General features: G+C 37.2%; 1 protein-coding gene across 12 annotated transcripts in view; it reads left to right on the top strand.

The window, feature by feature from the left end:
• Nucleotides 1-27,678, top strand: part of enox2 (ecto-NOX disulfide-thiol exchanger 2) — a 274,309-nt gene that overhangs the window by 147,727 nt on the left and 98,904 nt on the right. For 11 of the 12 annotated variants that reach the window (XM_067384994.1, XM_067384992.1, XM_067384996.1 and 8 more), the window contains one exon: nt 19,275-19,406. In XM_067384994.1, the coding sequence (XP_067241095.1) occupies nt 19,275-19,406 (132 nt within the window). Of the gene's footprint in view, nt 1-19,274; nt 19,407-27,678 lie in introns of those variants that run through there. The other variant, XM_067384999.1, reaches the window with a different exon arrangement.

A 27,678-nucleotide genomic window follows, 5' to 3' on the forward strand; every position in this document is an offset into this window, starting at 1 on the left:
TAATAGTTTAGCTGAACAAAAGTACTTTTACATTAAATATGTTGTCAGGAAGCACCTGATATTAGGGCTGCACAATTTATCGCGATAAAATCGAATGCAATATGGCAAAGGCTGTCAGCTTGTCAGAGCTTTACGGCTCTGTGATCAGTAGTAAATGCAGAAAATCAAAATATGCCCTGCAGCAGAAGATAACACATGCTGTAGCTGAATAAACAGAAGATTGAGTCTTTATGAAATGAGTTTGGAGTAAAAACATGTTATTAAAAGTTGTCTTTTGTTAAACAAGATGTTAATAATTTTTTCTCGTGTCTGAAAAGATGTTTGACACGTGTTGCTTTTTCAAATGTTCATTATAAGCGACTCAAACTCGCAGTGCTTTCAGATGTATTAGCATTGGGGCCATACTTCATTGACAAGATGCGCAAAAAAATATAAACGCAGCCTTTGCGATTTTCATAATCACGCTAAGAATCGCGTTTAAGCAATAGTCGCGTTCAAGTTCAATGTTATTTTTCATATCGTGCGATATATATCGTGCAGCCCTACCTGATATTATTTGACAAGAATGATGGTATTGCTTTTTTCTTATGTCTTTAAAAAGCATGATGGGAGGGCATGTTCTCTGAAGGGATTTAAACCAAGGCCAATTCTAAATTAAACCGGAAAGTTAATTGAACATGGAATGACCTAATTTCCATATTAACACTTACTGTCATCCTAAATTGCTGCTATATGCACTTTAAATTGTGGCGTAATTTAGTGCGTCCAATATTTGATGGCTTTCAGCATGAGGATGTTTGTTTTAATTCATGTCATAGAATGCGTAATGCATGTGCTGTCAAATGAGCAGAAGAAATCTTGTTTCAAGACAGGAAGCTCTAATTAGAAGCTTCAGAAATGTGTTGACATTTGTTACAAGTGCAAAGTTTGAAGGAGCCTCCTCTACCTCCTGACAGGTGCAAAAAAACTAATTAAGGCAATGCGTTTTTTCTCCAAGGAAATTGCCAATGTATTGCCAAAAACAATCACAATAACAATAATGCCTTTTTCTTCTAGCCCCTGTTTTGAATATGCTCTTTTGTGCCTGTGTTACTGTACTGTTTCTCATTCAATCACATTATGTTTTGCCACTTTTTTTTTTTTTTTTAAATCAGTAGCTATCGGCACTTTGATTGTTTCTGGTGGCTTAAATAGTTTGAATCTGTTTACCAAAAAAAGAGTAATGCAATGATTTGTTCAGTGACCCTTGCTGTTCACCCAAAAATGACCAATTAACTGCGAAGAAATACATTTCTTTGTACAGGGTTGCCTCAAATACAGAACTAGATGGACAAATGCCCCTGTTTGTTTAGAGTCAATTCGGTCTTTCTTTTGCAAATCATTCAGATGTTTCAGTTGTAGTACTTGGTGCTTACACAGGATGCTTTTTAATGCATTACTTTTCCTTTAGTATTTTGTGCATGTATACATTCTGCAAAGTTACAAAACTCATAGTCTCCCACAAATGGATTTATTCTATCGATCCAGACCTTCCTGTGTGTTTGGATGTGAATACAAAACCTTCCAAAAAGGGATAAAATTATGAATAAGATTTATTTATAAAGCTCTTCCTGAGAAGTACAACTCAAAAGTTTGCTTGAGTACAGGGCATTTTACAGAGGACAGCTTCCTGAACCTGGGAAAGTACAACCTAGACTATATACAAAGACTAGTGACCACTGAGAAACTAAAAGTTGGTTCTGATCGACTGGCTTGATCATCCGCACTTTCAGAATATATCTCGGGCTCGAACTGATATGGTAAAACTATAGACATTATTATTTACTGTGTGTTTACAACTACTTAACGCCTTGGAAGCTCATGATTATGGAAAGGGGCGTTACATTTCCAACACACAGAGAGGTGTTTGGCCAATCAGAGCACTCTGGGCATTTTGGAAGGTGGGGCTTTGTAGAAATCAGCACGTTTCAGACAGGAGCTGCTGCAATAAATGTATTACTGAAAAGGCTGTCAGTAATACATTGATCACAGCGTAGTCAGAGAAACTGAACCGTTTGGATCGAATATTCCTCAGGGAATGTGCATTGTTTCAGTTAAAGAGTCAGACTAGTAACCCAAAGGTTGTGGGTTCGATTCTCAATACCGGCAGGGAATGACTAATGGTGCCTTGAGCAAGGCACCTAACCCCCAATCACTCCCCGGGCACCACAGCAAAAATGGCTCCCTATTGCTTCGGGTGTGTGTGTATCCATGAATTGTGTGTGTGTTCACTACTCACTACTCCTAATGTATGTGCACTAACTTGGATGGGTTAAATGCAGAGGACAAATTCAGTGTATGGGTTACCATATTTGGCCTTCACATGTCACTTTAACTTTCAGAAGGGGCAAGTAAGACTTCTGATAATCAATTAAGTGAGCATGGTTTTTGATTGATGCAAATAATGTCATAATAGCCAAATATTGGCTTACTGATTAGTCTTGCTTATATATCTATATATACTTAGTCTATTAATCATACAAAAAAGAGTGTGGGTGCTAACCACACTACCTCTACTGGTCTAATGCCAGAATAAATTTTAGGCCTTATTACTTGCAAAGAACGAAACTCCCTAGCAGAATCTCAGACCACTAATGGTGGGATTTGCTTCTTTAAATCCTCTACATATGGTATACATTAAGGCATATATTTCAGCTGCTGCTTTCTATTATTTCTCTCATCCATTCTCCCTGTCAGTCTCTTCTTTATTACATGTCCCTTTACCTTGACACTTCCTCTTGTGTTTAAGGCCTTTGGCAGAGAACGTGAAGAAAATTGTTATATCTGCTCTGAGATTCTTATACGGTTTTATGGCACATGTTATAGTCCTCACAGACTCCAACATTTAAACGAATTGAGGCTTTTTTGAGAAGATGTTTCTGTGTACAGAGCAAAGGCATTTACAACATATGCAAACATTGTAAGCAAATACTGTCTTCCAAGCTTAGAGACAATTAAAAATCTGTTTTAGAGGTTCTCATTTGTGCATTACATGGTAAGAGTTTGTCAAAACAACACATCTTTTTAGTCAGACTTTCACAAAAGTGTGCAAACACTGAAATATGTGATACAAATACAATATATATGCCTGATCTTCGGCAACCACTGAATGGCACTTGCACTAACACACAGCAATATATTGACATCTGCTGTAAATTGCTGTAGTAATCTGTCAAGGGAACAAAGGAAATTAAACCCACTTGGCTGACATGGAAGCTCTCTGTGCCCTCTAGTGCTAAACAATTTGAGTTGCCAACAGGATCAAACATGATATTAATTCTAAGGGTTTCTATGAGTGTATTTCCTCTTTAGAGTTTCGTTGAATACGATTGAATCCGACAGCAGTACTCTTCTGGAGTCTTACACCTTGAAATTACTGACAGTTATTTTTTTGGAAATACATACCGGATATGAAAAACTATTCAAGGCGTTTTCAATGCACAGATTACACTCATTACTAGACTTGCTACAATGTAATTTTCACACCGGTACAGTATTCATGTTCAAACTGATTGCACTGGTATTACTGCTGGTTGAACACTAAGTGCACAGGGCAATTTGATTCTAAAGTTGTTGTTTTTTTTCTTTCCCAAAGTTTTTTAAATGAAACTGGAAAAAAAGAATGAAATGTGTGTGATCTAAAACTATGTAGAAAAATATAAAATTTTCCCCTCAATATATTGATAGCCTCAGGTATAATACATATTTGTATGAAAAGTAACGGTGCACATGAGAGAAAGAAAAGCTTGTCATGTACCAGTGACTATAATTAAAGATATTATAGGGTTGTCACAGTACCAACATTTACATAGTATCAATACCAGTAAAATTTAGCTTTCTTTTTCACTGTTATTGCACTTAAACAGTCAAATACACACAAAATAATTTCAAAATGCCGGTCTTGTTGAGTATTCACGTAAATTCAGTCAGTTATGTTTTAAGTGAATGTAAGCAGTTGAGAAAGAAAACCTGTGTAACAGTATAATGGATCCGTGCGTCAGGTCTTAAAGTGACAGCAGCCTAATAAACCTGCTGCCAAATAATGAGATAATATTAAAAAATATATATGGCAGATTCTCCATTCCTGCCTTATATATCATACTAGTTACATATGAAAAAAATATTTATTATATAGGATTTTTAGGCATCGTCAGCAGCATTTTCAGTGTGTGCAGTACATTTGAGAATTAGGGTTTCTCCATGGAGGCACTCCGATCTCAGTTTCAAACAGCTCAGCCTACTCCTCTGTAATAATTAAGCTCTGTTAATTAAGTTGTTGTGATTAATTAAAGTTAATAGGGGGAAGACTGCAGAAAGATGAGCACTTCTGGTGGGTAAGCAAACAGCACCACAATTTATCAGTAAACTCTTAACTCAGTCCCCGCCCCACTCATTTGTTCATTAACGAAGCGTTAACATCATCATCTGCCAGTGCTGATCCAACACAGTAAAAGGAAATAACATGTTTTCTTCTCTACAGATGAACCCATTTAGAATCTGCATCCATGTGCATGTGACACTGGTTTTGAATGCAGACACGTAAAGGAGAAATACAGGACATCTCTGGTGTATTCAGATTCATGCATTTTTAAGGCTGAATTTGTGGTATGAAAGTCAACTTTGATGCCCCAACCTACTTCCCCACATCTTCCGTTGAATATTCTTGTTTACTCTGAAGCACATCCCATTACAAAAGTAAAATGGGTTGTGAATGCAGGGCAATGGCCTTTCTCCATGTGCATATGTCTGACATCTCTGTACAGGAACAAAGGCACATCCCCTGGGCTGGCTGGAGGGAAAAACCGGTAAACCCTGGCCCCTCTAACACAGCCCCCCACCTCCATGCTCCATTCAAGTCAGAGTAATGCCTGAAAGCAAGATGCAAGTGTTCAGAAATCCCAGAGAGACCTGACAGACTCCGCACAGGGACAAGGCGAAAATCAGAGCTGTGCGAGGGAAGCTTTTAAATCTCTGTGCCCCGACTGACTGAGCTCATAACCCCACATATAACCTCAAATATACTGTTACATAAAACCCTGAATGTACATGACTGAAAAGAAAAACTATATATTTTAATGGAAAACTAACCTGTTAACTGTTTTTAGGTTTTTACCATATGATTTTCACAGTCTTTTATCTTTAAGATTCTGATCCTTTTTTCCATTTTACTCTTGTAAAAGTGTCCAGGGGCTTTACTTGTAACACGTATAGCTGAACACATCATGACTCAAGTCTGCTTTCTATACAGCACATTTAACATAGAGTCAATAAATTGCTCTTTTTTTTCTTTAAAACAAACTTCACAAAGAAATTAAAGTCACTTTTTAATTATTTCTTGTCCTTGAACGCTGTTTGGGTTAAAAGAGCTTATCTCTTTTCGAACCCTTTGTGCAAGCATTTGTACAAGTAAAGAGGTTGTTTCAGTCCTTAGCATAACAATTCCAGATCAAACGCCGGCCAGTTAAAGGAAATTGCACACTGTTAATTCAGTCAAGCGAGGTTCAATCTCACACAGATGTAGTCTTTAAGGTAGCATGGACTATTACTTCCTAGATGGCGCTGAGCTCTGCTGTACTTGTAATTGCATAATTCATGCAGAAGTATTTAAAGGCGGCATAAATCAAGTAATTATACTACCCTCCATCAGCACATAGCTTTGATTGGCTTTTCTGCAGATCTTAAGGGGACCTTTTTACAAGATGTAATATAAATCTCTGGTGTCCCCAGAATATGTCTGTGAAGTTTCACCTCAAAATACCCCACAGATCTTTGTGTGTAATGGGTGTGAGCAAAAAACACACCATTTCTGTGTGTGTCCCTTTAAATGCAAATGAGCTGCTGCTCAACAACAACAAAGCTGGAGAATCTCACGCAGCCAAAATGAGGAAAGTGTTCAGCCTTACATTGTTCAAACCGGAGTCGACACTGATGGAGAGACTCAGGAAGAAGTTACAACTTTTAGACGTTTCTGAATGGTTAGTGGATAAATTGATGTAGTTGCTGTGGAGTTGATTCAACTCATCCACTAGCATGTGCCGTCATGTTCATCTTTTGTGTTGAATTGACCCTCGTTTGTGAAGCAGTCCGGCCTAAAATGACGGCATGTCAGCAAAACTCTACTACAACAACTCTTCCTCTTCTCTAAAGCAGCCCAACATGGCCCCGCCCCCTTTGTTGCGTGTTCTTGGGGGCGGGTTTATGTAAATTTTAGAGTTAGTGATGTCACTAACCCAGTAAGAATCTCGTTGTAGTCCCTACCAGCCATTTGTTGAAGTCCTTAAACAAAGAATTTTGTAAAAGAAAATATCTCCCTTTGCATTGAACTCTGAGTGTCGTAACTTTGCAGATGTTGTTATGCTCTAACAGCAACATTACACACTAACTAAAGTTAAAGTGCAATTATAATCAACCACCCCTTTAAGATCTCAACAGTACAGCCACATAGAGCATGACCCACTGTTAAACCATTTATATGGCTTTAAATTACATTTTAAGGCAATATAAATGTCTATATTAAGAATTTACTTGGCTTAGAAAATTTCATGTAGTCAAATCATTTAAATGGCTTTTACTGGTAGTCTGCATTCTTAGAGTGTGAGAGATGCACAAAGGGGAATCAGTGACGGGACCTGTCTTTCACAGAAAGCCCGAAACAATGATGAGCCTGTGTTTGAGCTGCTGATATGAAATTCAAAGCAGCTTATCGTGATGGCTGACCCCTGTGTTTAAGCATTAGCTGAAGTGCTGCTCCTTTCATGTCATTCTCACAGTGTCAGACTGCTGCTGCTGCTGCTTCTGTCGAGGGTTTGCTCAGTCACATTTCAGTCTCTCAGGATCCCAGCAGTTGAGAGCTGCATGTCATGGATATTAACGTAATATGCATCAGTGTGTGCATGAGTTCATCAAGTTTCTTCACTAGTTTTATGAATTCATGTGGTGGCAGTGGCTACTATTTTTAAGGTGTTGTTAGAAACACTAAAATAGCAGCAACAAGCAATTAAATTGCTTAAAATATTCAATAAATAATTGCATGTAATAGATGTAATCAAATAAATGCAGTAAAAATAATCTTCTAATGAATACAGTTTGCACCGATGTATAAGCTGATAAAAGCAATTATTTTCACTATTGGCTGATTATGTCCTGTCAATCAAAAGGGGACGGAAAAACATGTCAGACTGCAACTCATACCATATGAGTTAACATGACAATAATGAATTAGTTCACTTCAGAATCAAAATTTCCTGATAATTTACTCACCCTCATGTCATCCAATATGTTTATGTCTTTCTTTGTTCAGTCGAAAAGAAATTGTTTTTTGAGGAAAAAATTCCAAGATTTTTCTCCATATAGTGGACTTCACTGGGGTTCAACGGGTTGAAGGTCCAAATGTCAGTTTCAGTGCAGCTTCAAAGAGCTCTACATGAATAAGATTTTTATCTAGAGAAACAATGTCATTTTCTGAAATAATGAAAGTTTAGATACTTTTTAACCACAAATGCTCATCTTGCACTGCTCTGCAATGCGTCACGCATTACGTATTCATGTTGGAAAGGTCACGCTGAAGTACTATGGTAGGGCGAAAAACTCCATCTCGTAAATGGCATTTTGATGCTCTTATCTGACACAACAGATCACTATAGCACCTCAGTTCATGTGGCAAACGTCATCTCTTCCTCTTCAATACAAGTTTTAGCATGAAAAAAAACATGCATGAACATCAAAAGGTATATTGAAACATACTGTACAACTTACCAAAATGTATCATGTCTCATGTAATCACTTAGGATTAAAAATGAAGTTTCTGTCATTACATACCCTCATGTCGTTTCACCCGTAAGACCTTTGTTCATCTTCAGAACACACATTAATGGTGCGTTCACACTTGTCATGTTTGGTTCGATTAAAATGAACCCTGGTGCGATTGCTCGGTTAGTGCGGTTCATTTGAACATATGTGAATGCTGCCATCCGAACCCTGGTGTGCACCAAACAAGCAGATCGAGGCCGTTGAAAAGATGGGTCTCGGTCCGTTTCCAAACAAACTCTGGTGCGGTTCGAATGATGTATGAACGCAACACGGACCAAAGACATGTAACCGAACCAAAAACAGGAAGACGAGACCCTAAAAAGGACAGAATCCTCACGCATGTCGGTTTTTCTTGTCATAGTCGCGAGTTTGCCCATCACAGGCATCAGATGCGCGTCTCCACGCAGCAGATCGTTTGTGTGTGTCGGATGGATTCCCACTGCTGTTTTGACTACTTTACACATTTTATAAGCTCTTCACGAGTCCCCAGCTGGCCAAAATACCATCACATGCAGGCTACACACACACAACGAGCGCATTTACCTCAGCAAACATCACTGTTTTGGATGTTCGGTAAGTTACGTCTCAAAATAGGCAATACGTCATGAAATCCGACCAATCACGTTGTGAATGTATCCCTATGCCTTAAGGTTTGGTATCTTTTGGTTCAGTGATAAAATTGCCAATCTGAACGCTAACCGGACCAGGACTAAATGTTTTTTTTTTCTTCTTTGGTCCGGACCAAATGAACCAAACGAACTGAACTACAAGTGTGAACGCACCCCAAGTTATTTTTTGATGAAATCCAAGAGTTTTTGAAGTTATCTCCCATAGAAAGCAACAAAATTACCACATACAAGTTCCAGAAAAGTAGTAAAGACATTGATAAACTAGTCAAAGTGACCACAGTGGTTCAACCTTAATGTTATAAAGCGACGAGAATACTTTTTGTGCGCAAAACAAAACAAAAATAACGACTTTAACAATTTCCTCCCTACCCTGTCATTCCAGTAAAACAAACTATCGGTATCAGCAGATATTATGAGTAGATATCTGAGTAATCTGTTCTCAGTATAGGCGAAGAAATTTATTATCCGTGCATCTCTAATTTAAATTGTGATAATATTTAACAATATTAATGCTTTTCCTGTATTTTTGATCAAATAAATGCAGACTTTATGAGTATAAAGGACTTATTTTACAAGCATTAAGACATTCTTACTTAACGCAAGCATTTGAACAGTAGTAGTAGTGCATGCTGTATCTCTCACTTTTGAAGACTGACAAATCCATGCTGTATTATTTATTTTCTGTCTTAATTTTCTCGCTGCTAATAATTTATTCTGCATCTGTCAAATATACAATTATAACTATGCAAACGTCTCAGCCTTCCATGATGGCTGGCAATATGACCAAATGTTCTGAGTCACTGAATTGTCTACTACAATAAATGTGTAGTTGTAGTGTCAGACACTGATGTGGAAGTGCTCTATCACTGTCAGACATACAGTAGAGCTGTTTCAAGTTCAGTGCGACCCTGATCAAAGAAAAAATCCATTGCATGTTTTCTTAGGGATTCCATCTCTCGCTTTATTTGTGGCCTGCTATTCCAGGCATACTGTATACATTTCTCAGCAGTTATTTTTGGTGTGAGTGTAGATGTTGTAACGTGGTGGTCTGCACGCGTGAGCGCGCCTCTCTTGAGTTGAAATGTTTGGTAATGATGGTTCTTTATTGATGACTGCTCTCTATTAAACTCCTCATGTCTGAGAGCTCAGAAGGTGCTGCTCCAGCAGTGCAGTCAGACCCTGTTTCCCTCAGAAACGGCTCAAACAGAGCTCAAAGCCTTGATGCGCACATCCTAAATTGTGCATTTGGGGGATGAATGTAGAGCAGCGAGGGAAATGTCACTGCCACTGAGCTGGAACCCAAAACTAATTATTCCCTTAATCCAGCCAGAAGAGAGACGTTGGAAATAAATAATTTGTGTAAACACACAGACGTCGGATCACAGCACTAGTCGCATTGTTAGAAAGACCTTGTTGCTGTCATGTTTGTGAGGGCCGGCTGTAATGGGTCCGGGGCGTTTGAGCCACGGCAGAATCCACCTCATCGGTAATGCCGGCCACATTATAACAAGCCTCTTTTTCAAGGCAGAAACAGTGAAAGCCGCTTACGGACTGAGCTCACAGGAGCCAGAGAAACTGAGCCAACATTCAACAATGTCTGTTTCAACTTAACAGACTCACTTTTCCTTTCGTAAAATCATATTCAGATGGGGACAAAAACATTCTCACTGCGCAATGTTTTTCTCATTCCTTTTTTGCTTCTTAAACACCATTCAAGGCTAGCAAAGGCCTAAAATTGTAAATGTAAACTGAGTTATAGCACAGTGCGCTCAATTATATCACATGTACTAACTTAAGACAGCCGGTGACTCAACCGTCAGTATGTCTGTTGCTGATATGTGTTCTACTGAGCATTTTTGAAACTTTAAATGTTCAAGAGGCTGTGCTATTTTGTGAATATAGTCATGGTTGAAGGGCATAGGTAGGTATGATGTGCCTGCAACACTTTTAGCCATGACTTTATTGACAAAATAATACAGCCTTGAGTGCCTTTAGCTTTGATTACATGGTTACTGCATAATAAAATAATATTAAGGACATATTTTTCAATTAAACATCATATTATTATTATTTTAATTCATTGGGTGCTATCTTTGTGTTGGAAAATATGGTCCATGACATATTAACCTACCTAGTGCTGAGATTAATTCAAAAGGTTGGGGTCTGTGAGTTTTCTAAATGTGTGTGTTTTTTTTGTTGTTTGTTTGTTTATCCTTAAATGCATGAATGATTCTCCAATTATTATTTCTTTTTCTGGTCTTTATCAACCCATATCTTTATATAACATGGATCGCTCTCTAACTGTCTCAATAGCCGCTTTTCCACTGTTGGGCCAGTGCGAGCCAGGGCTTTCAGCGGGCCAGGCTAGGCTAATAGCCCCGGACTTGGAGTGCCGAGTCTAAAATCACACTGCATTTCCAACGTCGGGCCAGAAGCTCAGTAGCGCTTTACTTAAACCTGCCCGTAACTGCCTCTCTGGAACAGCGTCACACAATCCCGTCATTTCACAAACAAATGGAAGTTTTATCAGAAAAATAATCAGAAAGAAATTACTGGAAACTAGCAAGATCGTAAAGTGAACATGATAAAAGAAGGCATTGTTGGCATTTTGTTGTTTACATGCATCAATGTTTTCCCAAACAAATTAATCATAATGAATTCATTTGTTTCAAGATTTAACATTAGTCACAGAAATAAAGTGGGATTTACTGTTATTTCACAAAAGAAAGAGGACATACGTAGCCTACTTATTCAGTCGCGTCTGTTTCTGTTTATTTGTAGTCATAGTACAGTATGTTTACATCACATTTACAAAGAATAATAATTTCTAAAAATTTTCCACCAAAAATACGACCTGAGGAGCTTTAGCACTCTCTCCAGTGACAGAGAAACAATCCCGAAAACATGGAGTTGCTTTATTTTATGAAATATGCAGAGCTAAATATGGATATCAGTCCGTTGAGAGACGAGACGTGCTGACAGATAAAATAAATACATGATTGTGATAGCCTGAATATATTTGACTGATTTCTTCAAGCCATCGTATTTACCATGTTTACTATGGTAATAGCGCGCATAGTCTTGGTGATCAGAATCCACATCGGATCACAAACAGAAGTTATTTCAAACACTTGCTGATGTCTGAAAGTGAGTTTTGAGCTAAAATGATTTTAAAAGTCTTTAATGCTGATGTTAGCTACATGTAATCATCCATGGCACCTCCGTCTCCACACACAAATAAACTCCGCCTTTGTTCGTAACCACTTCCTCAAGCCCGAGCTGGCCCGCTTTGGACCAAGGTATTCGGTGGGGCGAAAAACCTGGGCCGTTGGCCCCGAAGAAGCCCCGACGAGGCACGATCAAGCCCCGAAGTGACTCCGATTGGCCCTGGTACGCACTAACACGCCCGCTTTAGGCCCGACAGTGGAAACACGGCTAATTATAGTGTAAAACTCTCTTGATATTTTAATAACTATTACTAAAGAATCAAATATAGCATATTTTGTTACCTTTTATAACTTGGAAGGGTTCAATTTGAGCACATGTTTTTTTATTATCATCACTTTCATCGTCAGAGTTCACTTCCACAGTTCATTCAGCATCTGGCTCATATTCGCCATCTCAACCATATTTTCAAAACTATTGTTTTAAATGTCCTCTAAATCAATATTTTGATCGCTGACAGCTTTTTCACCAAATTTCATCAAGTGACAGTGAGAGTTTGATTGCGTTCAGTAAATCACTGAGCCAAGTTTTGCTGATGAAACTTGTGTATTTTGTTTTCTGCCTGCAGTAACTATGAGTGAAACGTCACTTCATCATATCAGACATTGCCACCTTGAGGAATAAAGAATTGAATTTATTGAGTCACCAGAGGCTCGATTAATGTTGCACAGAACTTCTTTCTTTCAATAAGTAAATAAATAGTAGCCTTTGTCACACTGCTGGCAAGACATTTAATTTTATTAAACTGGAAATCGCCTAAACCTCCTACTCATTCTTTATGGATTAAAGATATTTTCCATTTTATTAAACTAGAAAAAAATCAGACACACAATGAAGGGATCCTCTGATAATTTCAATAGAATTTGAGGACCTTTCCTAGGATATGTAGGGAAATTAAAGGCCCTCATTCACCTAATCTCCTCTGGTAGTAATTATTTTCCTCCCCCGGCATATAGACCGGTACCCTACTTTAGGGATATGTTGGCTGTTGTTTATTATTATTATTTTATTCATTTATTTATAGTTTTGGATGACCAAGCTTTACAGTTTTTTTTTTTTTGTTTTTTTTTTTTTTGTTTTTTTTACTATTTGATTGTTTTTTATTTGATGTTTTTTTTTTCTAGTATTAATTTTATTGATTTGTTATTTGCTGTGTGGATCATTTTATTAACAAAAGATATATAGAGGGTATATAAGTATATGTATATGTTTTGTAATTGTATATTTTGTTAATATGGAAAATTTAAATAAAGTGAGGGGAAAAAAACACAAATAAATAAATAAATAAATTCAAATCTTCTTGGCTCCATACTTTTGAACACTAGTGTGTATATATATATATATATATATATATATATATATATATTGTAGTGATAAACACATTACTATATATACTGTATATTGTGTGTTTTACTTGGACTGGACTGACTAATTAGCATCCAACCAACTGATTTCCGACCATTAAGACAACACTTCAAGTACTGTCCTACAGATCACTTAAATCCGTGTTAAAAGTGTATTTACTCAAGTGATCATACTTCCTTCTAACTTCATTAAGATATGGGTAATCCATAGATGTTTGATTGCAGATTGCCTTCATTAAAGCTCTTGAGATGCATGAGCACTCTTTCTGAAGTGTTTATTCCATGAAAAAAAAAAATGTTTATCACTTGATAGGCTTCATATCTTCTCAATAGAAGGGCTCTCAACACGTTTAATGAAGCTGGAACACCTGATATCTAGTGTTTTCAAGAAATCTTGGTCTGTCTCGGACCTACATGGTCTCAACCCTGTATAAGTGATCTATGGGATCAAATGGAGATGTTTTCTGCTTGGCATCTGACACTTGAGTATAAAGCAACAATCATTTGTTGTTAGCTGGCTTAACTTGTCTTTTCAAGGTGATCCAAAAGGCTGATTGAAATCGTGATGGTTTGGCATAATGAGGTTTGCAATTGTGGCGTGTCCCCAAAGACTTCATTCTAATGCTTGCCTGTCTGCCTTCTCCAGTTTGAAAAATCTCCCCAGAGAGAACCAGTCTTGCTTTTGAAGTGAAAAAAAGTAATCTGCACATGGCTTTTGAGTGGCTTTTAGATGCACAGACGTTTATGGAAGTTGTATTTTAGAACATATTTATTCTATTGTGTTTGATACAATACTTGGCAGTTTAGCAATTGCTTTGTGCTAAATTATGCAGTGTAAATCAAATTAAAATATCACATTAAATGTCAAATTAAGAGCTGTTTAGACACTCCTTGTCTTGTGATTGTACACAACAACTTGATGTCAGATATTACTCTGCACATATGTTGACATTAACAAGAGAGAGCTAAATATGTACATAAATACAGGTTAAAATGATGCTGCTACTACTATTAATAATAATAATACAATGTTGTTTTGGACCCCATTAACTATATATATGTCTATATATATATATATATGACTGTCTATGCACGTGGGCATGAATCCTCCTTGCTTCACTTCTTGTTCTCAACTTCCTGGTAAAGTTGTCCCAGTTGCTTAAGAGCCAGTAATTGTCCGTCTTGCTGTTAAGACCTTGTAGATCGTAAAATAAATTTCTCTGAGTTTTTCTTGGCCTTCGGAGGGAGCTTTGGGCAGTGAGCCATGGACAGCTTTATTGAGAAAGTTTTGTGACCACACAGTGGCGGAGTTGTGTGTGTGTGTGGTTCAGGTATACCCTATGTTATGGCAATATCCAAAATCCTTGTCCTTGTGGGAACATCTTTTGGTCCCCATGAGGAAAACAGCTTATAAATCATAGTAAGTTGTGTTTTTTGAAAATGTAAAAATGTAGAAAGTTTTCTGTGATGGTTATGGAACAGAATATACAGTTTGTACAGTATAAAAAATATTATGTCTATGGAATGTCCCCATAAAACATGGAAACCCAATGTGTGTGTGTGTGAGAGAGAGCAGAGAGACAGAACTGTAGATGAAGAAAAACAGGCCAGTGGGGGACACATCCCCCATCCATCCCCTGTGACTTTCAAATAGCCTTTTTTTTTCTAATTGCTCTATTTCTTTCTCTTTCTCTCAGAAGTTTTAGAAAGGTGACTTAGAGACCCAAAGGACATATAAACCTAAAGAGATGAAACGGTCCCCTGGGAAGTCATTTCCTCTCAAAGTGGGTTTGTTAGGTCAGGACAATTGACTACAGTAAATACATGCTATAAGCCTCTCTGGAAATGGACAATATGTGCATTTTGGCTTCTATTTTTTGTCATGTGCATAATTACATATTTTCAAAATCAACTAATCAGTTTGTTGTCTATCAACTTGTCAATTTAACAATGTCTTAAAAAAGAAAGACAAAAAAATAATATTCTAGATGAACTAGTCAGTGTCACTAATTGTTGTTGGGCAACTAGTCAATCTTCCTCACCCTGTCATATTATATATGGCCACATATATAATACAAGCATGCAACCCAAGAGAGTTTGAATGCTATTTCACAAATCACACAGGCATTTTGTCAATTTATCTTTTTTTTTTTTTTTTTTTCTTTATAAAGTTTAGGTGGTTTTACTCATTGATTTTGCTGCATCATCAGTCTCATTCTCCTCTCCATCCTAGCAAGACAAATGGCCTCTTCAGCCTTGGCAGAGGAAGCGATTGGTCCAGCAAACATCCTGTGCTGTAATCTTTGAAGCAATCTTAAAAATGCATTTTTGCTTTCCACTGAAAGAGCTTTTAATGAGTTCCAGTCCTTGACCAAACAAACTTCAGATCCACAGCTTGTATACAAAACCTACGTCTTTTCATTAGAAAGTAAAGTTTGGGCTTCAGATTCAGTCTTCTGAGGCATTGCATTATCCATAGTAATCCTGAACACTTACATGCTTTGATTTCCATGTGTTTACACTGCGGATCAGGTTTTAGTAATGTTCCTCTGGCCTGCTGATCAGAGCGTGTGAGCGGTGCAGACTGGACAGGGATCAGGGAAAACAGTTCTGTGATTTTTGCCTGGAGCGAAAGCCTCATGATCCGTGTTCTCTCACTGTACCGCTCCATCACAATCATAACATGCATGTTAATGGGCCACAATGCATGGTTTCACTATGTATTAAATGTTAATGGCATATTAGCTGTCAGAATGAATGAGAGATGGAATTGATCAAATACATGCACTCTTGGTGAGCATACAAAACATTTGAACAGTAGTTTTGGAGTAAAGTTTGTTTAACCAATGAGTGAGGAGTGATTGAGGAGCGGAAAATGGAAAGTCTGGCATTTGGAATTTGGAAAGGAGTGATTACAGACTGCTTTCAGCAGGAGGAAATTGCCTGTAGCTCCAATCCGCTTACACTAGCTACGTTTACATGGACACCTTTTGTTTCTTTTTGAATGAATTTATTCTGATTGATGAATCCAAACATAGTGTTTACATGAACTCTAAATAAAGTGATCAGGTTGATGTGAGTGTTTATATTCCACAAGCTTCAATGCGCACACTGCCCAAATATAGTTATCCCTACACTGCTTCTTTTCTCTGTTTTATCTAATATTTTCTATTTCGGGTCCTAATTAGGAGTCAACGAGCGCATGAAGTTTCGTGCCGTGCTGCTTATATTTATCAGGGTGTAAAAACGCCCCTTCCTGCACCCAAAACAAGGCTTCTATGGATTAGAGTCCAAAAAAGGACTGCTGGGACGACATTTTCCTGCTCCACTTCACAGACTATGAGTGGAAGGAGAATTTTATAATAACACAACAGTCAGTTATTACACTATATTCAACAACAACAACAACGGCAAAGCCACCTGAAGGCAAACCTGCAACCTTAGCCAAAAAAGTGTAATGCTTGCTAACGCTGCGGTACGCAGAGAATGAATGCCAAAAATTGCCGCTTTTGTGAGGTAATGGCTTATCATTTAATAAATTGACAGCCCATCAGCTAATCTTCAACATGTTTGCTTTTAAACATTAGTTTTGGATTGATCTGTTTAAGGGTTTATGCTGGAAAAAAACAAAAAAAAGCTGTTTTATAAGGACAATTGACCCTTCGAAAGACCCACCCCCCTTAGTTACTGTTGCTATGTCCAACAAGCCATGGCACTCTCACGCCACACTTCACGCTCTTATGCAGTGAAAAATACAAAGAGGACACTGACAATATGCTGACAGGCAAGACAGAGGAGGTTACTTTTAGCATGAATCAAATTTGGTCATTTTTTAAAAAGAAATTCAAACAATAAATACCATTTTGTGGCTCTTCAATAAGTCATGACAGATCGCTCTAGCGCCTCAGTTCAAGTGACATGTAAACCAATCAACTCGTCCTAGTTTTTGCATGAAATAAATGTGAATGAACATCAGAAGGTATGAAGGTATTCAACAGTGGAAAGACATCAGTACACATCATTTTTCAAGTTCAAGTCCACTGACTTTAATGTACTAACTCTCTTGTCTAGTTTGTTTGTTGGACAAAATGGTGGATTCAGTGTTATGATTGGTCAGATCCCCTGTCAATCAAACTCTCTGCAAAGGGTGAACTGTGCAACAGGTATGATCCAGTTTATGGCTGTCACACAACTCTGAACAAAATTCAATGACGTCAAGGCTGTAATATGATTGGTTTTAATAATAGGACCATCAACAACAATAAAATCAATAATAAGACCATCTCTGAGAATGCCATTTATACGTCATTGTACGTGTGCAGTGCTCTCCTCTCGGGTTTTCAATCCGATCGAGTGTTTACATGTCAGGTTTAAACCACCCCTTATAATCTGAATGAAATTTTAGTCGGATTCATCCCGATTGTCTTGGTTACATGTGGCATTTTGTATTCCGACTGTGCTACTAGTCCAATTATAATCGGATTATTAGGGTCCGTGTAAACAAAGCTGCTGATACACATGATTAAACAGCTGTTTTCACTGGAAATGTTGGACTTCTGTTTAGATGACTGAGAGGAACACTGCAAAAAATTGTGTTCTTATTTAGAATTTTTGTCTTGTTTCTAGTCAAAATATCTTAACATTCTTAAATCAAGAAGCATTTTCTTGACAAGTACAAATTATTTTCTTGTTTTTTCGTTTTTCCTTAAAACAAGCAAAATAATCTGACAATGGGGTAAGCAAAATAATCTTAGTCCAAACTGAAAACAAGATTATATACCTTATTCTTGGTTTGAAATAAGATTATTTTGCTTACCCCATTGGCAGATTATTTTGCTTGTTTTAAGGAACAACTTAATTTTTACTTATTTTTCCTGAAAACAAGAAAATAATTTTTACTTGTCAAGAAAATGCTTCTTGATTTAAGAACGTTAAGATATTTTGACTAGAAACAAGACAAAAATTCTAAATAAGAACTGCATTTTTTGCAGTGAAGACATTTGAGAGATGAGCTCTGAACAACACACTTTCTTAAGCATCAGAGCATGATGTCTGCTGATTGTTGAATCCAATACCAGGATGGTATCAGTGAAACATGACTTTGAATTCACTCTCATGTCATGTCAGAATTACTATATTACTGGTAAAGAAAAAACATGCACATCTTTGTAAATCTCATGCAAGTTTAAAGTAAAACCTGCAGCCCTTCAACATTTAAAGGTAGTTGTTCCAGTTCTCGAAATGTCATTTTATTTCAGTCAATGTTACCAATGTTTCTATCTTCACTTTTTTCCACAGTGTTTTGCAAAATAGTATAGATGCGAATAAATAGAAATTAATTATCAGCAACAAAGCTGCACATGGATCAATAGTGTTGCCACAGAGACTAATCATTTCTGAGTGCATGTACGTGAACAGCTGAAAGCAGAATCTCTCAGTTGTTGACATATAATTATGCTAATTCAGACACAATGTTATTTAAATGTTAAAAGATACCGTAAACCCTTGCGAGAAGGGTCGGGAAAGTCATTTTTTATGTTCTGCTCTAAATAAATGTGCTGTTTTTAGATGTTTGACCAAAACCCCCTTTAATACCCCTCTAATACCCCTCTGGAGAACCGGAGAACTAATTATCACTGCTGTTTTCCATTAACTCTGTATAATAATTCCCTGACCAACCACAAAGACATTTTCTCAATAGTTGGTAGAAATGATCTCCTCACATCCACGTGACTGCCACCCACTCCATGCAGGAGCCACATGTTCTCTCACACACTGGAAGCGTGGTCACTCTTCAGATATGGGAACTTTCTGAACTCTATTTCTCTGTTTATGCCGTTCACTCTTTTGGTGGGCGATGCTGAAGTTTATCAGACCTCTGGCAGCAGTTATTATGGCAGTCTGTTTTCTCTGAAGTGATGATGTGCTAAAGCACATTGGCACCTCCGCTGTGTTAATAGTACATAAATTAGTTTTCAGAAGAACTTTGGTTCCCAATTTATCTTAATAAAATATGTTTTATGTGTTAAACCGACGAACACATTACATCTTGCTTCTCTCAGCTCAAACATTTTATGAAGTTCCAGTCCTCAGCTCAGACTTTTAAAACCCATATATTACATACGTACACAATACAAGACAACACATTTAATCCTGAATGTGTCCAGTGAATCAAACTGCATGATTTCTCTCTTTCTCTCTCTTTCAGAGGGGCTCAGAAATATTGCCATGGACTCCAACTCTTTAGCGATGCCCATGTCGGACCCTAATGCTTGGGCTACTGCCATGAACAACCTCGGAATGGCCCCCATGAGCATGACTGGCCAACCTATCATGTCAGGTAAGCTTGAGTTATCAACTTACGGTAACACTTTAGTTTAGGGTCCAGTTCTCACTGTTAACTAGTTGCTTATTAGCATGTATATTACTAGGATATTAGGTGTTTATTAGTACTTATAAAGCACATATTAATGCCTTATTCTGCATGATCACATTCCCTACACATGATCTACATCCCTTAACAACTACCTTACTAACTATTAATTATCAGTAATTAGAAGTTTATTTTGGCAAAAGTTGTAGTTAATTGTTAGTTAATAGTGAGAATATTATAATAGTACATAAATGCTCAAATAAAACTGGTACAGAAACATGAAGACAGTAGCAGAAAATGACCAGGATATGTTTAGAATTTCCATCCATCCAAAAGTAATAATTATTCGTTCAAGTCCTCCTTGGAAGTTCATGTTTAAAGGTGCCCTAGAATTAAAAATTGAATTTACCTTGGCATAGTCAAATAACAAGAGTTCAGTACATGGAAATGACATACAGTGAGTCTCAAACTCCATTGTTTCCTCCTTCTTATATAAATCTCATTTGTTTAAAAGACCTCCGAAGAACAGGCGAATCTCAACATAACACAGACTGTTACGTAACAGTCGGAATCATTAATATGTACGCCCCCAATATTTGCATATGCCAGCTCATGTTCAAGGCATTAGACAAGGGCAGGACGTCTGGATCTGTGCACAGCTGAATCATCAGACTAGGTAAGCAAGCAAGAACAACAGCGAAAATGGCAGATGGAGCAATAATAACTGACATGATCCATGATATCATGATATTTTTAGTGATATTTGTAAATTGTCTTTCTAAATGTTTCGTTAGCATGTTGCTAATGTACTGTTAAATGTGGTTAAAGTTACCATCGTTTCTTACTGTATTCACAGAGACAAGAGCCGTCGCTATTTTCATTTTTAAACGTGCAGTCTGTATAATTCATAAACACATCTTCATTCTTTATAAATCTCTCCAACAGTGTAGCATTAGCCGTTAGACACGGAGCACAGCCTCAAACTCATTCAGAATCAAATGTAAACAATATAACAGTATACAATACTCACATAATCTGACGCATGCATGCAGTATGCATGACGAACACTTTGTAAAGATCCATTTTGAGGGTTATATTAGCTGTGTAAACTTTGTTTATGCACTGTTTAAGGCAAGCGAGCTCCGGGGGCGGAGAGCGCGTGATTTAAAGGGACCGCAACCTGAATCGGCACATTTCTAATGATGCCCCAAAACAGGCCGTTAAAAAAAAATAATTAAAAAAAAAATAATCAATGGGGCATTTTGAGCTGAAACTTCACAGACACATTCAGGGGACACCTTAGACTTATATTACATCTTGTAAAAAAACATTCGATGGCACCTTTAACAGGTGGGAAGGTGTTTAAGTCACTTTTGTCATAGCAAGATTGCAGTGTACCTTCTCTTCATTTACTACACAAATATACAGCGAGGTTTTTGAAATTAGATTTTTTATGTTTTTAATTCAATTATGAAGCCACTGTAAACTTTGGTTACAAGTATAGTATTACAGTTCTATTATATTTTGTGCAGAGAATTTATCGTGTTATACCGCCATGTTTCTCACTGACATGCCCCCAACTCGTACAGATCAGGGCTTAAAGAAAATCCCAAGCTGCCCACTGGTATTTACGACTTTGTGGTGGCATTCATGTGAGTTCGTAAATACAATCTTTTCGACATGACTTGAATGCACCATAAGTACAGACTATTTCATGACTTTATCTCTGCAAAAGTGTGAAAGTCTGCCGAGAAAAAAAGTGTCAATAAGTAAGTGTTTTCACAATGCTCAATTAGCTGGTAGTAGTTAAGTAGTTGGAATTACATGGTCACACTGAATGTATTTTCAGTTTTCGCTTTAATTGTAGCTTTTGCATTATCATCATTATTATTATTATTTTAATGTTTCTATTTAGCTTTATTATTATTATTATTATTATTACAGTTTTATGTCTTATGTCTTTAGTTGCCGAATGAACGTTTCTAAAGTTTTTCATCTAATAGATCTTTTTCAGCTTTATTTCAGTTATCATTTTTTTATATAGTTAGTTTTATATATATATATATATATATATATATATATATATATATATATATATATATATATATATATATATATATATATATATATATATATATATATATATAATATATATATAATATATATATATATATATATATAGATTTAGTTACCAACTCTGACCAGCACTGCCATGGAAACTGCACTGTCATTATTTGAATCAGTTGACACTTTCTTTCACACCAGTCTGTTATTTTTGTGTCATGGATTTCAGTTGCATTCATCCAATAATCATCCTAAAAATTGAACTGTGGGGGCTGTATTATGTGCCGGTCAAACAGACCCATTCCAAGTTTCCTACCTTGGAATTAAATAAGCTACAGCATGGACCAGACTTTAGATTTACAGTGCAAAAGATATAAAGGTTTAATTTGATGGATGTTTGCTAGTCTACCTCCCACTGCTGCAGTATAAACCAGAGCCTGAGCCTGATGCATCCTGTGGGCCTCTCTCCCTGATCAGAAGCAGAGCGCTCAACTGAGTCAGCAAGAGTGTGAAAGTACCAGTGTGAAAACTTCAAACACATTCCCACAGTGCCGTCAGAGTGGCCAATTAGTTTCAGGGCTTTTTCATCTCATTGGTTAGTCAGCAGCACAATGCGAAGGAATGGCTGTGTGACGCTCGGAGCAGAGGCTGCGTTACACCAGCTGGATGGAGACGCAGAACATCTCAGCTGGTGCGCATGAGTCACTTAAACCCACACATCCACAATGCTCATTTCAGAATTCATTTCTCTTCTGCACCGCACCGTTTATTAGTTGGAACGCAAAAGGTGAGGAGTCCAAAAATGCCATTGAAGCATCTATTTAATTCCTAGGGAGATTAGAATGAAATGCAACTGCAAGATGGATGGATTTTCATTACAGTGAAATGAAAACACTGGAGGGTCATCCGACAGGCGGCAAACATCTAATTTTTGTTCTTTCTCCAATATCATTCAAAATGATGAGCTGCATTTATCAGTAAACACACCAGTTGCAGTATATACTGGCATGTGTCTTTTTCTCCTCGGGTTTCAGAATCGATTCTCTGTGGAGTTTTGTAAATCACCTCCTTCATCTTATTTAAAGTCATATTCACAGCAGCTCAGTCGCAGAGATATATGAGTGGGTGTACCCCGCTATAGGCGCATGTTTCAAATGAAGTGGGCCGTAGGGATGCTCCAGCCACCTACACTATTTTCCTATCAAATTTCACTTGCACGTCGCCTCCACGTGAACGTCTCAGGCTCCCATTTGCGAGATCACCGCCCAAGAGCAAATTATGGAGTTTGCCTAGCGGTTTATAGACTGGCGTTTGGAGGAGAGAAATGCTGATGGCGGTTTTATGTCAGAAAGACTATGGAGCCTTGATCTGTGAGCCATGCAATGAGCTGGAATGAAACGGCTCTTAGTGCTGTTAATGTGTCCTGGCTCCCAGGAGCTCGTTCCGCCAGTACTGTGGGTCTTTTATTCTAATCAGTCCCGCCGTGGGGAATTCTGGGAGCCTTTTTGCTTCCCCTCGCTTCCTGCCTGGCAGAGACTTGAAGAATACAGATGAAGGCCTTGAATCAGGGCGTCACAGCGGGTCACTTCTGCCACATATGTGTATAGATATTTCTCTCATCCCATTTTCTTTTCTTGATAACCATTGATTCCTTTGGAAAGAACATACAGTATGCAGGAGTTGATCTGAAGCTTTTTGCTGACCCGTCCTTCCCACTTTGCTATGGGGTTGCTAAACTGGGTCTGCATTATGTTATTATGACCCGCTATGTTCAGCAGGCATTGGCTCAGGCTGTATTTTGATTGGAGGAAGAGGGAAGAGGCAGTACTGTCTCGAGTCTTACCTCATTAATCACACAGTGGGAGCAGCTGTTGCCTCCAACATCCTAACAGTCTCCAAAACTAAAACTGTCCACAAACTCCACTCCATTCCTGTACTTTGCTGCCTCAGCAAGTTGTGTGGAGTAATACATTTATGAATGTGACACTGAGTAGTCCATTCAGCCAACCGTCTAATCAATCCCGCCTCCATTACGCACAGCTGATGGCATTATCAACAGAGAGAAAGTGTGAAAGTGTCTCTTTTAAAATCCAGAGCACACTTTTATTGAGCAACTACAAGGTCTGTGCTAAAGCTAAAGAAGTTATACCTTTAATATGTAACCATTTGTTCTGAAATTATTTGAAAGAGTGATTTTAACCAAAGTAATTATAACCAAACAGCAAATCTTGTCAATTAACCAATGAGTTAGAATGCCATAGTTTCAAACTAAGCCAAAGCAGCACACAGCAGTGTTTCGTTACTGAATGAATCTGTTTTTTTTTTAACTAATCATTGAATCATTCACAGTGAATGATTCAATAATCCATTTATAAATATAGTCACTTGCTTCTTTTTTGAATGAATCAGCCATTTTTGTGAAACAAAAAAAAACTTTAAATGAATGATTTACTGTAATGAATGGGACTTGACACCATCTACTAGCAGTTTTAGTTTCAGATTTTAAAATGTCATTTCATTTTAAAAATAATTTCATATTTCATTATTTAAAAAAAATTTTTTTTTAAATGTTTATCTTAGTATTTATGCATTTGTAAATGTATCTAAATGCCATTTCAGATTAGTTTTGTCAAAAGTACCGACTTCGGTACCAAGTGTGACACTTTGAGTGCTCTTATGCAAATTCGTAAACACCTCTGATTGGCCATTGTGTTCACATGCTCATCAGATACTGCATGTCTGTGATTGGCTACAATGATCAATGCTTCAAAAACATGTTGTAAAAATAGACATCATTGACACTCTCCACCAAGCGCTTAGACAGAGACAAACTGGAGCGTTTGAAAGCAGGCGTCTATCAGTGCACCGGTCGTGCTTTTATGCACTCCCACTTTCAAATTCAAACAGTTCCGTGTGCTTTCAAACGGTCCCGTGCGTTGATCATTGTAGCCAATCACAGACATATCTGATGAGCACGTGAACACAAAGGCCAATCAGAGGTGTTTACGAATTTGCTCAACAGCACTCAAAGCATCGCATTTTTTAAATTTTAGTACCGACTTGGTATCAAAGTTATATTCAGATGTTGTTTATGTGCCACTTTTGTAGAGGTAAGATGCCTTTTGTTTCATGTAACTGAAAACAGCCCTATAGTGTCTTAAAGGGATAGTTCACCAAAAAATGAAAATGTAATGTTTTTCTGCTTACCCCCAGGGCATCCAAGATGTAGGAGTCTCTGTTTCTTCAGTAGAACACAGATGATGATTTTTAACTGCAACCGTTACCGTCTGTCAGTCAAATAATGCGAGTAAATGGGAACTCCATCTATAAGAGTCAATAAAACTTGCACAGACAAATCCAAATTAAACCCTGCGGCTCATGACGACACATTGATGTCCTAAGACACGAAACAATCGGTTTGTGCGAGAAACTGAACAGTATTTATATCATTTTTTACCTCTAATACACCACTATATCCAACTGCGTTCAGCACTCGCTTAGTAAGGTCTGATCGCGCTCTGACAGCCGACGCAATGTCTCACATTCATTGATGCAATGCAATGTTTTTTTTTTACTCTTATAAATTGTGTTCCCATTCACTCACATTATTTGACTGACAGACCACAACGGTTGGAATGAAAAATCATCTGAAGAAACAAAGTCACCTACATCTTGGATGCACTGGGGGTAAGCAGATAAACATCAAATTTTCATTTTTGGGTGAACTATCCCTTTAATATATTAATTAAATGTATTGATCAAATGTAAGAATGTGACATAAAAGATTATGCATACTAGTACATCTAGTAAGGTAAAAAAGAAAAAAAAAAAAAAAAAAAGAAAAAAGCCCTTATAAAGGTAAAAAATGCCCCTGGAAATCAATTAAAAGATTAGTTCACTTTAAAATGAAAATTACCCCAAGCTTTAATCGCCCCCAAGCCATCCTTTCTTCAGGAGTCAGCTGTTCATGACAGGCCTAAACCAGCTCGCAGACACACTCAGCAAAATATCATCTAATTATTATTGACGAATCTATTTTTTTTTTTTTTAAATTACACAAAAAATTGCACACTCCTAGTGAATATTCAATATATCACTAAGCCCTTCTAAGTACAATGTATTCTGGATGAGTACACAGTACTGTGTGTTTTTACTTGGCTACACTCTGGCTTGCACTTTACTGTGATTAATTATTCAGCATCTCTGACCAGCTGTTCTCGAGTGGAGGAACAGTAGCTTCAATCCCCTCATGCTGCGGACCGTGTCAACACGCAGCACCATTTTGAGCTACACGGGTTAGGATTGCGGAATTGGAGATGTTGGTATTCCGAGATGGCTGTGCTCTTGTAAGTCATAAGAAGGTGTTTCGTAATTCCTACCAATGTTGACTGATTGCGTTACAGCAGAGCATGTAAACTTTCCCACTTCTGTTGACTCTCCATTCACAGGAATGCAGTATGCACAATCTCACTCTTTGGCTCAGCTCACTTTCCTTGCGTTTGTGTACAAGAGTCTCCTGTGCCTTTGTAAACATTTTCCTCCATATTGTTATTCTAAGAGTTTATTATTTAGCATTTTTCTCAGCTTCTGCTGTTGAAGATCTCACCTCATGGGGACCTCTGGGCTGAGTCAAGTGTAGCTGCTCTTGACTCTTCATTCATCTGTATAAATAAGACTTCTGCTATGAATGCATCAAAGAGATATGTGTTATTGCTCTTTCGGGGGGGTCCACAGGCCTTAACCGCAGCATATTTTTATGCCGCTCTATATTTTCACTCTCTTTAGGCAGGGAATGTGGGTCTGCTCTGTGATACATAATACTTGTGCAGCTCCAAAGGATTCATGGGGAGCTCGTATTATGATCAATATCATCAGGAAAGACAGCTAATTGGAACAGTCTCCAGCTGAGCTCTGGCTCTTTTATGTCTATGATTTAAAGTCACATTTACATTTTCTCCCACATAACAGTCTCTATCTATCTATCTATCTATCTATCTATCTATCTATCTATCTATCTATCTATCTATCTATCTATCTATCTATCTATCTATCTATCATCTATCTATCATCTATCTATCTATCTATCTATCTATCTATCTATCTATCTATCTATCTATCTGTCTATCTATCTATCTATCTATCTATCTATCTATCTATCTATCTATCTATCTATCTATGTCTGTCCATCCATACATACATGTCTATCTATCTATCTATCTATCTATCTATCTATCTATCTATCTATCTATCTATCTATCTATCTATCTATCTATCTATCTATCTATCTATCTATCTATCTATCTATCTATCTATCTATCTATCTATCTATCTATCTATCTATGTCTGTCCATCCATACATACATGTCTATCTATCTATCTATCTATCTATCTATCTATCTATCTATCTATCTATCTATCTATCTATCTATCTATCTATCTATCTATCTATCTATCTATCTATCTATGTCTGTCCATCCATACATACATGTCTATCTATCTATCTATCTATCTATCTATCTATCTATCTATCTATCTATCTATCTATCTATCTATCTATCTATCTATCTATCTATCTATCTGTCTATCTGTCTATCTATCTATCATCTATCTATCTATCTATCTATCATCTATCTATCTATCTATCTATCTATCTATCTATCTATCTATCTATCTATCTATCTATCTATCTATCTATCTATCTATCTATCTATCTATCTATCTATCTATCTATCTATCTATCTATCTATCTATCTATCTATCTATGTCTGTCCATCCATCCATCCATACATACATGTCTATCTATCTATCTATCTATCTATCTATCTATCTATCTATCTATCTATCTATCTATCTATCTATCTATCTATCTATCTATCTATCTGTCTATCTGTCTATCTGTCTGTCTATCTGTCTATCTATCTATCATCTATCTATCTATCTATCTATCTATCTATCTGTCTATCTGTCTATCTGTCTATCTATCTATCTATCTATCTATCTATCTATCTATCTATGTCTGTCCATCCATCCATCCATACATACATGTCTATCTATCTATCTATCTATCTATCTATCTATCTATCTATCTATCTATCTATCTATCTATCTATCTATCTATGTCTGTCCATCCATCCATCCATCCATACATACATGTCTATCTATCTATCTATCTATC

The sequence above is a fragment of the Chanodichthys erythropterus genome, chromosome 1 (genome assembly GCF_024489055.1).
Source record: "Chanodichthys erythropterus isolate Z2021 chromosome 1, ASM2448905v1, whole genome shotgun sequence".
NCBI classification, from domain to species: domain Eukaryota; kingdom Metazoa; phylum Chordata; class Actinopteri; order Cypriniformes; family Xenocyprididae; genus Chanodichthys; species Chanodichthys erythropterus.